Source organism: Corvus brachyrhynchos, unplaced genomic scaffold (assembly GCF_000691975.1).
Source record: "Corvus brachyrhynchos isolate BGI_N302 unplaced genomic scaffold, ASM69197v1 scaffold46, whole genome shotgun sequence".
Classification (NCBI taxonomy): Eukaryota; Metazoa; Chordata; class Aves; order Passeriformes; family Corvidae; genus Corvus; species Corvus brachyrhynchos.
In genome coordinates this window covers 827,632-840,033 of record NW_008238838.1, presented here as the reverse complement: position 1 = coordinate 840,033, position 12,402 = coordinate 827,632, and the positions used below count along the sequence as shown (strand labels likewise).

Sequence of the window (12,402 nt, the reverse complement as noted above, 5' to 3'; positions counted from 1 at the left end):
GGGAGGCAGAGCAGCACAGGGGAGGGGGAAGTGTTGGAGGAGGCTGAGAAAAGGAAGGAGGCCACAGTTAAAAATAGGATAAAAGGACATGAAAAAAAAATAGCAGATTTAAAAAAAAAAAAGAAAAAGCTGCGCTCGGAAAATGCTCTGCAGCTGGAGAAGCCATCGGGCTGAGCCTGGTCAGCTTTACCTTCCCCCCTTCTCCTCCTCCTCTCCAAGCCCCCTTCCTCTGAGCGTGGGCCTGGAAGATGGCCCAGAAAGCGCTCACAGAAAGCGCTTTCCTGCGGGGTTCTCCATCGGGAGAAGAGCAGGCAAAGGAGGGGGACACGTGGGGAAAAGCTGGGAGGGTTTGCCACGGAGGCGGGCGGCCCCGTGAGACCCTGGGCTGGGAGCTGGGCTGGAAGGAGGATCACAGGGTCAGCAGGGTGGGGGCACAGGGAGCATCCAGCCCTGCTTTGTGTGGGGTCAGAGCACACCCAGGAGTTTCTCCAGCTGCGAGGGCTTGCTTGGCTCTCCTGCCCAAACCAGCACAACACCAGGGCAGCCCAGGCTGCAGGGACTTGATGCCCATGAAGCACCAGCTCTGCTTTTTGCTCTCCAGAAGATCCCTGGAACTGTTCAAGGCCAGGCTTAAAGCAACCTGCTCTGGTGGAAGGTGTCCCTGCCTGTAGCAGGGGGTTGGAATGAGATGATCCTTAAAGCTCCTTCCAACCCAACCCATTTGGGGATTCTGTGATTCACTTCTCAGTGAAGGCAGGAGCACTCCCCCAAATGCTCCAGAAGTATCCAAAAGGCTGGGAATACCGTCGGTCCAAGGATGCTAATTCAGCACAACAGTTGTAGAAAGTTCTCCCGCTGCAGTCGGAGTCGTTCCATCCCTCACTTGCCATTAACAACAGTTTTATCTCCCCTATCAGTAAGGAAAACAAACCCGCTCTGAGTGGAAGGGGCTGTTCAAGTGGCCTTGGCTCCTAAAGGCAGCACAGCCAGCACTGTGCCCATGCTGGAACTGGAATGGAATCACAGAATCCCGGAGTGGTTTGGGCAGGAAGGGACCTCAAGGATCATCTCATTCCAACCCCTGCACCGCGGGCAGGATGCCACCCCGTCGGTCAGGTTGCTCAGAGCCCCACAACAATTTGATAATTCCAATGTCAAATCTTTCCTTCCACTCCAGTTTTACACCTAACTTTGTATCATCCAAAAAATACTCCTGTGGAGGAATATTAGGATCCTATTTCTTTATGGATTCGCCATACGGTGCCAAGTGTGGCTTTCAGCATCCTTCCAGGAACGCTTTGGGCAGGCACAGGGCACTTGCAGGTGGGTGGAGATGGAGCAGCCATGGTGCCCTTACAGTCCTGATGCCACGTGTGCAGGGAGCAGAGCTCCTGTCCCTGGGCAGCCGGCAACTCCCCTCTGGGTGGCTTTGTTCTGCCACCTCTGGGCTGGGCCTTCCCCTCGCTGTGGCGATCCCTGGGCAGTGACATCCCCAACATGTGCACCACACATTGTGGCACGAGCTAACAAATGAAACTGACTCCAGCCCGCTTTCAAATGTCGGCTTTTTAAAGCCAGAAAAACTCCACCCCTTCTTGCTTTATCTATGAGCTAAATCCACACCAGGCTTTCCTTTATCCATATCACAGAATAATCTTATCAGCTTCAAGCACAGTGTAAATAAACTTGCCCAAACTTCAAAGGCAAAGCATCTTCCCTAAACGCAAGCAGTCCTCAAACTCTTCGAAATGTTGTGGGTTTCTATTGCAGGAGGATATATTCACACTTGCATTTTCCTTGTTGACTTGTTTCTTTCACCAACATCAAGACCATGAAAACCAAAATAGCCTCTGGTGCAGCAGAAGAATAGATGACAAATGGTTTTCATGTGCAGCCGAGACACAAAGGAGAAATGAAAGGCTGTTCCTGGCCCCATATACAAATAAGAGTTTCCTCTCGTTTAAAATTAGAAACTGCTCTAGACTGAAGAACCAGCAACACTAAAAAACAAATCAGAGAAAGAGCACCTTGCATGGCAACAGGAAGAACTGAAAAGTAATTCTTAGGTATTGCAAGAGAACCGGGGGCTTGTCCTGCTCATCCCGACTCACTAAAATCTGGATCAAAACCTGTGGAAGACAGCAACAGCTTGGATTTCTTTCCCTGGCTTCACTGAGGTTGGAGGCAGGCTCCAGCCTCTGTATCAAGCAAGCTCCCAGAGCCAGTGTGGGGTGAGGAGGAGCTGGGCTGCAGATATGTTGGTCCCCGGAGAGAGCACTTCCACAGAGAACGGGAGACGGTTGGGGAAAAAAACCCTAAAACAACTTTCCAGGCACAGACTTGCAAAATGTTTGAGCAAATCCAAATGCTGCCAGGGCAGATTTCATCAGAGCAGAGCTGACATCATGCTGAGAGAGGTCACCCACAGGAGTTGAGCAAATAGCTGGAATAAGGACGCCTGGGAATAGCAGAGGGGCTTTGCTCCGGCCACAGGCACAGCTCCATGTGTCCATCTCCTGCTCACACTCAAGTGCTCACCAAAGGAGAAAGGAAAAAACTCAAATGCCTGAACCTTTGCCAAGGAGAGATTTCAGACTGTACATTTGACCGCAGCAGTGGCTGGTTCTGCTGAACTCTTCAGCTGCAGAAAGCTCTGAGCACCAGGGCTTTCCCCCCCCAGGGGCCAACAAGCACCACTGATGAGCAGGAACTGGTCCCAGGAGAGCAGCACATGCCACAGGAAAGCTGGCACGGGGTTTGAGCCCTTCAGGACTGGCTTATGTGGGACTGAAGTGAAACATAAACTTCATCTTAGCCCTTGGCAAAGGTCACCTTTGTGCAACCTGAGCTCTTTCTCTTGGTTCTGTGGCCAGGCTGTGCTGGGGGTACCTGAGCCCTGGGCTGCTCCCTCCTCACCCACCCCAGGCCAGAGACCATCTGCTCCTACAAGAGTCCTGGAATCCCAGGATGGTCTGGGACCTTGGATGGGACCTTAAAGCTCATCTCGTTCCACCCCACCTTCCACACCACAAGAAACAGCCCAAAGCGCAAGCTCAGCATGAAAATTCATGTGTTGAAACACACGTGGGGCAAGAACCAGACAGCGGTGCTTTTGTAACAACTTCCAAACTAGAGATGTGTGGGAGGAGACATCAGCTAGGCCAGGCTGGGAACACATTCCCTAGGCCAGGCTGGGAGCACATTCCCTACGCCAGGCTGGGAGCACATTCCCTACGCCAGGCTGGGAGCACATTCCCTACGCCAGGTTGGGGATTGCTTTAGCTGATGGCCCAGCCTGGCTCCTCACCTCTGGCTCTGGTGACCACCACCCTCCCAAGGAATCATAAAATCCCAGAACTGGGTTGAAAGAGACCTTAAAGCCCATCCAGTGCCACCCCCTGCCAAGGGCAGGGACACCTTCCACTACCCCAGGTTGCTCCAAGTGTCCCAACCTTGGACTCTTCCAGGGCTGGGGCAGCCACAGCTGCTCTGGGCACCCTGTGCCAGTGCAAGTCACTGAGTTACAAGAGACCCAAAATTTCCACCAGAGCGGAAAGGAAATTTGGGCATCCCCATTTCCTTGTAAACCTCCATGGATGCCACTTTCCAAAGTCACTCACCAGGAGCCAGGACATCAGTCCTGCAAATGCCAGGAGAAATGCAGAGGATGCCACCAGCAGCTTGGCAGGTCCACCCTGCCCATGGGATCCTCCTGGACACCCCAGGGAGCAGCAGGCAGGGCTGCTGCCCCTAAATGCAAGGGAGATGCACCCAGGACTTCAAAATTCCAAAACCCAGCAAAACGCACAGCAGGAAGAGGAGAGGAGGTCTCCCACACCATAGCAGGGAAGAAGGAAGCTCCCACCCTTCAGCATCACTTCAATTGGAGGACAATAGATACAAAAAATATATTTAAGGGTTTTTTCTGCTTTCTGGGCCAATCTTCATGAAGGGAGACCCTTGACACCATCAAGCCTGGCAATGCTGTGCCTGAGGGAGGCACTAAGGACAAAATCCCCAATAAATGAGAGCAGGACTGGGACAGGAAGCAAATCTGGAAGGAGACCAGGGGGACACACAACAAACAGAGCCTGGTGGGGATTCAGGCTCATTTTCCCAGCTGAGGCTGCTCCGAGCCGCCCAGCACAGGGAAGGTGCCACCCCCGTGTCCTACCTGTGCCATAGTGCTCCAGCCCCGTGGGCACCTCCTGCGTGGCGGGTTCATCCCACAGCGGGCAGCACGGCCTGGGCTGGCAGCAGGAGGCCTGGAAGCCACACGTCACCCAGGGATCCTCGCAGGGACCAGGGACTCCTTGTTTCTGGAAGGAGAAGGGAACGGTCAGGGAGGCAGGACCCCGAAATGTGCAGGGGGCAGTGGGGCTTCCCCCAAAATCAGGCAGCAAGTCCTGCTCTGGGAGATCCCAGCTTGTTCGGCTGAGGGGTGTTGGGACAGGGCCAAAAGGGGCCTTTTTTAAACCAATATGAGGAGAAAAGTGAAGGTCGGAGTGGGGCTGAGCTCGGCAGGATTTCGGGGTTAGGGGACACCCTCTGTGGCAGAGTTTGTTCCACCCCCCCAGCTGGGAATGTCATTTTTTGGCAGCAGGAGATCCCAAAACCCCCCCAAAATGTGGGGGTGGGGTCACCAGGGGGTGCAGAACCACAGCCCTGTCCAGGCACTGGGGGAGAGCCTGGTCCCAGCTGTCATATTTATGTTCTTCTTCCTATTCATAGGGATTTTATTTGGGATTATATCCTTTATATTTGGGTTATTTAAGTTTATATTGGTTTTATTGTTGTGTCCACAGACATGTATATACATGTGGTATGCACACATGGGTGTGTGAGATATACACCTCCTATGAAATATATATATATATAATTTATATAATACAATGTATAATTTGTAGAATTCATAGAATATATAACACAATTTTAATATAAATTATATAAATTGAATAGATACATAAATATATTTTAATTCTATTAATTAAATAAATATTTATATAATATTTAAACATAATTTACATAAATAATATAATGTATAACATAATTTCTAGATAATATAATTACCTGTACATTACATAATATACTGCATTATTATATGTTAACACCCAACACATTATATTTGTACTGATTATGTGTGACGTAAGCATTTATACCCCCACACCTATGCAATCCTAGCTCATAACTCAATAGAAATTACACATTTATTTTTATTGTATATGAAGCTAGATTTATACTTTATAAAGAAAACATATTTATTAGACAGAGAGGTACTTAGAAACATAGATTTGTTTAGGTTGGGGAAAAAAAAAACCTTTAATAAATGATCCCAGGATGTAATTTTCATTTTATTTTGTACACACCTATTTATTTTATACATATATATTTGTGTATATGTATGTGCACACTGTATTGATTATTTTTATAATATCTATATTATATTATATGTATTGCGTATTTTATATCTATTATATATTATATAATAGACATTTTATATATTTACACATTATATATTACATATATTTACATTATATTACATAATAATATCTATTATATAAAAGCAATAATAATATCTATACACAATATATATATTTACCATGTACACAGACATATATACATATATATAGCATATAATAAATACATTGCATTTAAGTGTTTGTCTCCCTAGGAGAGGACAATACCATGCACGTACCTATAAATAAATGCAGGAAGTTTGAATTTTTTATCATTGTTACCATTTCCCTGCGGGGGAATAGATTTCCTTGATGGCCAATCAATATTTAAAAGCCAAATGTTTGCTCGGAACCATTCAAAGGAAAGCTGTGCAGCTGCCTTGGGAATATTTTACGGCTCAGGGTGGGCTTTTCTTCCCAATTTGGGGAAAATGTTGGCTCTTAGCACATGTTCTGTGTCAGCCCAGGGTTTATCTGACCTCTAACGCTCAGCAGTTCTTTGGAAAAACAACTACAAATATCATTTCTCTAAATGGAGGTCTGATTTCTCTAAATATAGGTCTGATTGATTTAAACATGGATCAGATTTCCCTAAATATGGATCTGATTTTCCTAAAAAAGGCTCAAATCCCTGCCCAGCCTGTCCCAGAATCACACCCCAACCTTTATTATACGCAACCACCCATCAGCTGCAAACAAGGCAGAGCTGGCTCGGGAGAGGGAGCACCGGAGCGCTCCCAAAACCCCAGAAAACCACGGGAACCTTTCCCAAACGCTGCCCTGCTCCGTGCTGATCCCAGGTGAAGGGCAGCAGGGGGAGCAGGCACCGGGACAATGCTTCCCCTGACAATCCTCCCAACACAAGCGCAGGAAATCCGATGCAGGATCCCATTTCCAGGGGAGGTTTGCAGGCTCCAGAGGGGCAGAGAAGCTCTGGGTAAACGCTTGGAATTCAGGACTGCTCTGGACTCCCTAAAGGGACTCACGAGATGGCACCGAGCTGGGTCAGGGCTGGAGAAATCACAGCAACCTGAGAGAAAACTGCTGGGGTAGGAAACCAACCCCAACTCCTGTCTTTTATAGAGTCATGGAATGATTTGGATTGGAAGGGAACTTAGAGACTGTCTCATTCCTGCCGTGGGCAGGGACACCTCCCACTATCCCAGGTGGCTCCAAGCCCCATCCAACCTGGCCTTGGGCACTGCCAGGGATCCAGGGGCAGCCACAGCTGCTCTGGGCACCCTGTGCCAGGGCCTGCCCACCCTCCCAGGGGAGAATTTCTGACTAAAATCTAATCCCTGCCCACCCTTGTGCAGTGCAAGGCCATTCCCCGTTGTCCTGTCCGTTCCTTACCATCATCCCAGGCCGAGCCAAAGGATAAGGAGCTGCGTTGCCGATGGCCGTGTCCATGTAATAACTCATCATCTTGGAGGTGCCTGCAGCAATGGAGAGGGGCATTAGATTCCATGCCATAAAAACTGACAGCCCCACTAAGCCTGTGCTTCCCACAGCTGTATAAACCTTGGAGCACCTTAGCGAGTTTAGGCTGGAAAAGTTAAGAGGAAAAACACCCGGATTAATAGGAAATATTGTGATTAGAGGGGTTGTATCAACAATGCAGCACCCAGATGCAGGAGTGGAACCAGGGGAGGGCCTGACAATGGGGAATGAGTTATCACCTGCAAGTGAGGGAGCTGCTCTGAGGGAAGATGAGATCATATTTCCTTTGCTGGAGAATCGGTGGGAAATCATTGCCAATTTTTTTCTTTTGAGAGAGGAAAAAAAAAAAAAAAAAAGCAGTTTGTTGTTGAGATCAACACCTTTCCTGTGAAAGCTTTGTCAGGCCCAGCCTGTCGCACAAAGAACTTTGCCGTTTCACAACACAACCTCTGTTTTCCATGAGCTTAGGCTTCCCTCGCTGAATGTCTCCCTTGCAGTTGCTGAGCAAGTCCTCCTGCCAGAGCTGCTCGTTAGCTGGGATTTTTAATCACCAATGAAGCCATTTGTGTGGCTGAGGTGGAGGAGCTGCAACGTGGCTCTGTTATCAGAGGTGTGGATGTTTTCCCTCTCTCCTTGCAGTGCCCATGGAAAATGCAGGGAATGCACTGTCTGTGCTTTGAGGGATTCGACTCCAAGGTGCTGGGAGGAAAGAGGGAAGGGGAATAGCCTGGGCTGGGCAGGATGGGGCGTGGAGCCAGGGGAATGGCTGTTCCCAGCCTGGTGATGAGGAGAAGCTGCTTTAACCTCCCCGAGGACAGCTCTGGCTCCTCGGGAGCACCTCTGGATTCCTGCAGAGCCCTGGGCTGTGAGTGCTGCAGGAGCAAACACCGGTCTGAGTTATCTTACAACAAAATCCCAGAACCTTCAGGTCCAGCCCTTAACCTGGAGCTGCCAGGCCCACCCTATCCCGAGTGCCACTTGATGCATTTTTGGAACACTTCCAGGGAAGGTGACTGCACCATGCCCTGGGCAGCTGTGCCAGTGCTTGAGTGAAGAAATTTTCCTGATAGCCAACCTAAACCTCCCCTGGTGCAACCTGAGGCTGTTTCCTTTACTCCTATCACTTGTTCCCTGGGAGAACAGGCTGAACTCCCCCCAGCTGCCCCCACCTGTCAGGGAATGGTGCAGAGCCAGAGGGTCTCCCTGAGCCTCCTTTCTCCAGGCTGTGCCCCCCTCCAGCTCCCTCAGCTGCTCCCCACCTTTTGTGCTCAGCTCTTCTCAGCACAACCACATCACCTCCAGCCTCCACTTCTACGCTGGACCCTTGACCATCTCCTGGAGGCCCTGGGACCCTCTCCCAGCCTTTCCTCTGCTCCTTCCCTGGAGCTTTGCTGCTGTCGGAGCTCGCTGCAGTTCTCCACCCCCAGGGAAGGGCAGAGCTGCTCTGGCTGTGCCTCACTCAGCACCTCAGCAAACAGGGACCCCCAGAGCATCTCCCCCGTGCCCTGTGAGTAATGGCCCAACACAAACCACCTGCATGTGCACGGTATTAAATTATCATCATCATTTCCTGCTGGTTATTACTTACTCTGCCTCTAACACCAGCAGGATTTTTTTTTTTTCAAACTTCTCTTTTTTAATTCACAAGACTGAAAACTACCCCTGCGCGGTGGAAGAACAACGAGCCTGTTTCTGTCTGTGCTGTACCCAAAACCACACCGAGCCGAGTTAGTGTGGCTCAGAAGCCTTAACTAATCTCAGCATCTGTGCACGCCCTGCCAGCCTGCCCTAACGAGGCGTTAAAACGCCTTGGCTTAAATCTCCCTGCAGCTGGGGCAGCTGCAGCTGGGCGAGACGAGGATGGTGTGTGGAGCCCATCGCTGCAACCTGAGCGGTCCCAGAACATTTGGGTTCGAAGGGACCTTAAAGCTCATCCTGGTCCACGCGGCAGGGACACCTTCCAGGACACCAGGGTGCTTTGAGCCCTGTCCAACCTGGCCCTGAGCACTTCCAGGGCGGAACATCCCCGGTGTGAAGGGCATCCCCTAATGCAGGGCAAGGTGCTCGATCCCAGCCCATCGCACACCCGGCCCCAACCTTCAGCGCACATAAACCATCTCAGGCAAACGCGGGCTGACCTTGCCCTAAAGCAAAGGTTGATGCTGCCAAACAGAGCAAGACGGGGTGAAACGGAGCCAGAGAGAGCTGGGGGCTGTTCACCTGCCGCAGTGACACCCACGTGTCCCAGAGTGAGGAGCCACAGCCCCAAGAGCAGTCAAACAGCAGTCCCCGCGAGCAGCCCTGCTCTCTGCTTTGCAGCTCGTGCAGCGGCAGCTGGGGCTTGGTTTGGGGTTTTTTCCCCTTTGATCGAGACACCTCACGCGCAGCAGCTCTCGAGAGCCGCGTTCATGCCTCACTGGGTGTCGTTTGCATCTTTCTCAGGCTGAACCTTCCAGCAAGGCACCGCACGCTGCTGCTCGAGGCCGCATCTGAGCACTGGCAGCAGCAGCACCAAACCCGTCCTGACAGCCGGGACAGGCTTCCTGCAACAAGGAATAGCAATAGGATTTAACCAGAGCTGCAGAGCAACCCCTCCCCAGCCCGCAAGAGGTGAATTATCATCTCTAGACAGCAGCTCCAAGACATTTAGAGCCTCTTTGCTTTCTGGTTTCTCTTCCCCTCCAAGCTGAGCTGTTAAAAAGCACAAGAGAGGGGCAGAAACACAACACAAAGCTCCGCAGCAATTTGCATCCCCATCTCTGTGGGTTCAAGACAAGTCCTGGTTAAAAGCAAATGAAACCAGTCCACCGACCTGATGCAGGTTTTGTGGGTGACAGCGGTTACAGGACAGAGAAACACAGGCCTGAGGCCGTGAAAAAGACCTGGAATCATGGAATCCCCGATGAAGGAATCCCAGAAGGGACCGTTCCAACCCCCCACCATGGGCAGGGATGGCACCCAAGTAGGTGACACACCCTGCTGGAGAAGGCAGGTGAGCAGATCCTGTGCTTGGGATAATTGTGCGCTGGAAAAGCGAGCAGAGGAGGCAGAAGAGGAGGCAGAGCCAGCAGAGACAGAGCTCTGCTGTGCTTTGTCCAGGCTAATTTTAACAGAACTTCCACCACTTCCCGGAGGAAACTACTTCACAGCCCAAAACATCTCCCACTGTCAGCAAGTTTCCCTGATGGCTGAGCGATATTTTGCTTCTCCGCAGCTTCCTCTAATAAGAGCCTAAAGAGTTCCTCTCCTCCCCTGGATGCTGTCAGGGTGCTCAGCTGAGCTCCGTTCCAGGCTGGAGCTCTCCGGGACAGGTAACTTGGCTGAGACTGAGGAAATCACTGCAGATTTACATCAAGATAATCCAGAGCCACAGCTCCCTGAGAGCTGTTAATAAATAGAGGGGAATCAGAAACATTTGGTAAAATCCTTAATGACTTAACAGTTTGACTTCAGCCTTATTGTTTGCTCTTATTATTCCTATCCTATTGTGAAAACATGCGTGGGAGAAGCAGCATTCATTCTGGGACTTGACCAAGTACCAGCCAAAGCTATTACACTCTTGGGTCACTTCTAAACTAAATTAAAATTTTAATTTCATTTCAACATCCATCCCTCCTCTTTTACAAGGTCGGGGTTTTTTTTAAATTTTAAGTCAATTACCAAGCTTGGTTTAAAAAGGGAAAAGTTGTTTGTGCTCATGATTAACACACAACCCCCCTGCAGAAGCTGGGAAGGAGTTAAAAACGAATATTAGAATAAAGTGAACTCTGTCTGTTGGCTATATGAAGACACTTTACAGTATTTCCGTGTAACGTCTGAGTTTTATGCTGTTTTAAGGATAGGAGGAGGAAAGTCGAGCGATGCCACAGTGGCTTCCCAGCAGCCAATCAAGTCCCATCTCTGATTCCCACTTTAATGCTCCATCCATGGCTCTGATGCGAAGTCCTGAGGCTCAGACTGTTCCCCAGGTTCTGAGCTGCAGGACCACGCTCAGCTCTGTCCCACATCCCTCAGCCCCAGCTGGGCACCCAGGGAAGGTGTCATGCCAGGAACAGCCACCAAACACTACTCAGGTGCTTTCCTCCATCCCAATAAACCGAGAAATTTCCATGGGGTCAGATGGGAAGCCAGGAGGATGCGGCAGCATCAGCCACCCCATTAAAGTATTTCTGGCTTCGAGAAGGTGAATCAAGGCTTTAAAAGCCTGCAGCAGCCCCTGCCACACCCCCACCCTCTGACCCAGAGCTGCTCAGTGATAACCACTTCATTTTTGCATCCAGCACTAATTTATCATCTTTGAGGGGGTGGGGCAAAGGGCCGGTGGAAATGACATCCTTCCGCCGGGCTTTAACCCTTGGGATCCGGGCACTTTCCAGGCCGCCCGCCAGCTCCGTTCCAGGCAAAGGACGGGTTGCTGATCTGTTGGCATCTTAGAAACCTCCTCCCATTCATCAGCCCCTCGGACAAAAGGAGCATCCCTAAGGCAGCAGCGGAGCAGTGGACAGGAATGGGCTTTATTTACTTACGACCATGCCTTTTAACAGGTTGGCCGCACTAAATCCCACATTTCTTATGATTTTATAACTTTAGAGCGTTCACACCCGGTTTCCCGAAGGGAAGGCGGGTGGGGCACTGAGTGGTGCTGCGGTAAACAATGGAGTAGCGGTGGTAAATAGAGTAGCAGTGGCCCTCCTGCACCCTGTAAATACTGCGGGAGGTTAAAGGGCCGGGATGAGGTCACCCAGGGAAAGTGAGGGGGCGAGGCCGAGGATGTGAGCCCCCGGGCCACTGTCTGAGCCGCAGGGCGCTGATTGCCGGGGGATTCGCGCTTGCCGCAAAGGATGGGGCAGGGGCCGCCTGTCAGCGCATCCCTGGCTCTTCCCTCCCCCGGGGCCTGTCAGATCCGAGGGAGATATGATGGGATCTCAAGAGCCTTCCCGTTTGGCTGGACAGACTCTGGCTGGGATGGGTGACAGCGGCCGTGGGAGAGTGCCAGGGTGGTTAAAGCTTGGCCCAGACTCGCAGAGCCCTCGCTCTCCGTGCCTGTAGTAAACTGCTTTTTCTCTACATTTTCCTGCTCTCTGCTCCTTCATCCATTGCTCAGCTGCTAATTAAGCTAAAATAATGCCCCATCAGCAGCCCCAGCAGATGCACAGCTGGGTTCAGGTGGGATTAGGGTTTAGGTGGGGTGCCAGAGCTGTTGCCATTAAACCCCCCCCCCCCCCCCCCCCGCCCCTGCCACTGGCAACTGCGGGAGGATGAGAAGGGAGGGTTAATGAGGGCAGCTGTTATTTCACTCGCGAATTTGCCTCCGTGAAGCAGTGGACTCACAGCACCATGCCACGGGCCAGGCCCTCAGCTGGGGCAGAGCAAAGGGGGAAAGAACGGGATCAGTGTCAGAGAGGGATCCCTGCCCCAGGGCAGGACCTGACCTATCCCGCAGAGCCCAGCCTCTCCCGTGGCACAAGGATGGACAGCCCAGCTGGGAGTCCGTGTGGTGCTCCAG

General features: G+C 51.1%; 1 protein-coding gene across 1 annotated transcript in view; it reads right to left on the bottom strand.

Annotated features, from left to right (window-relative positions):
• ETS1 (ETS proto-oncogene 1, transcription factor) overlaps positions 1-12,402 on the bottom strand; it is a 78,008-nt gene that overhangs the window by 64,291 nt on the left and 1,315 nt on the right. Inside the window, exons 2-3 of the mRNA XM_008636961.2 lie at positions 6,810-6,892; positions 4,175-4,319 (exon numbers count right to left, since the gene is read on the bottom strand). Coding sequence (XP_008635183.1) covers positions 4,175-4,319; positions 6,810-6,881 — 217 coding nt within the window. The 5' untranslated portion in view covers positions 6,882-6,892. The remainder of the gene's footprint in view (positions 1-4,174; positions 4,320-6,809; positions 6,893-12,402) is intronic.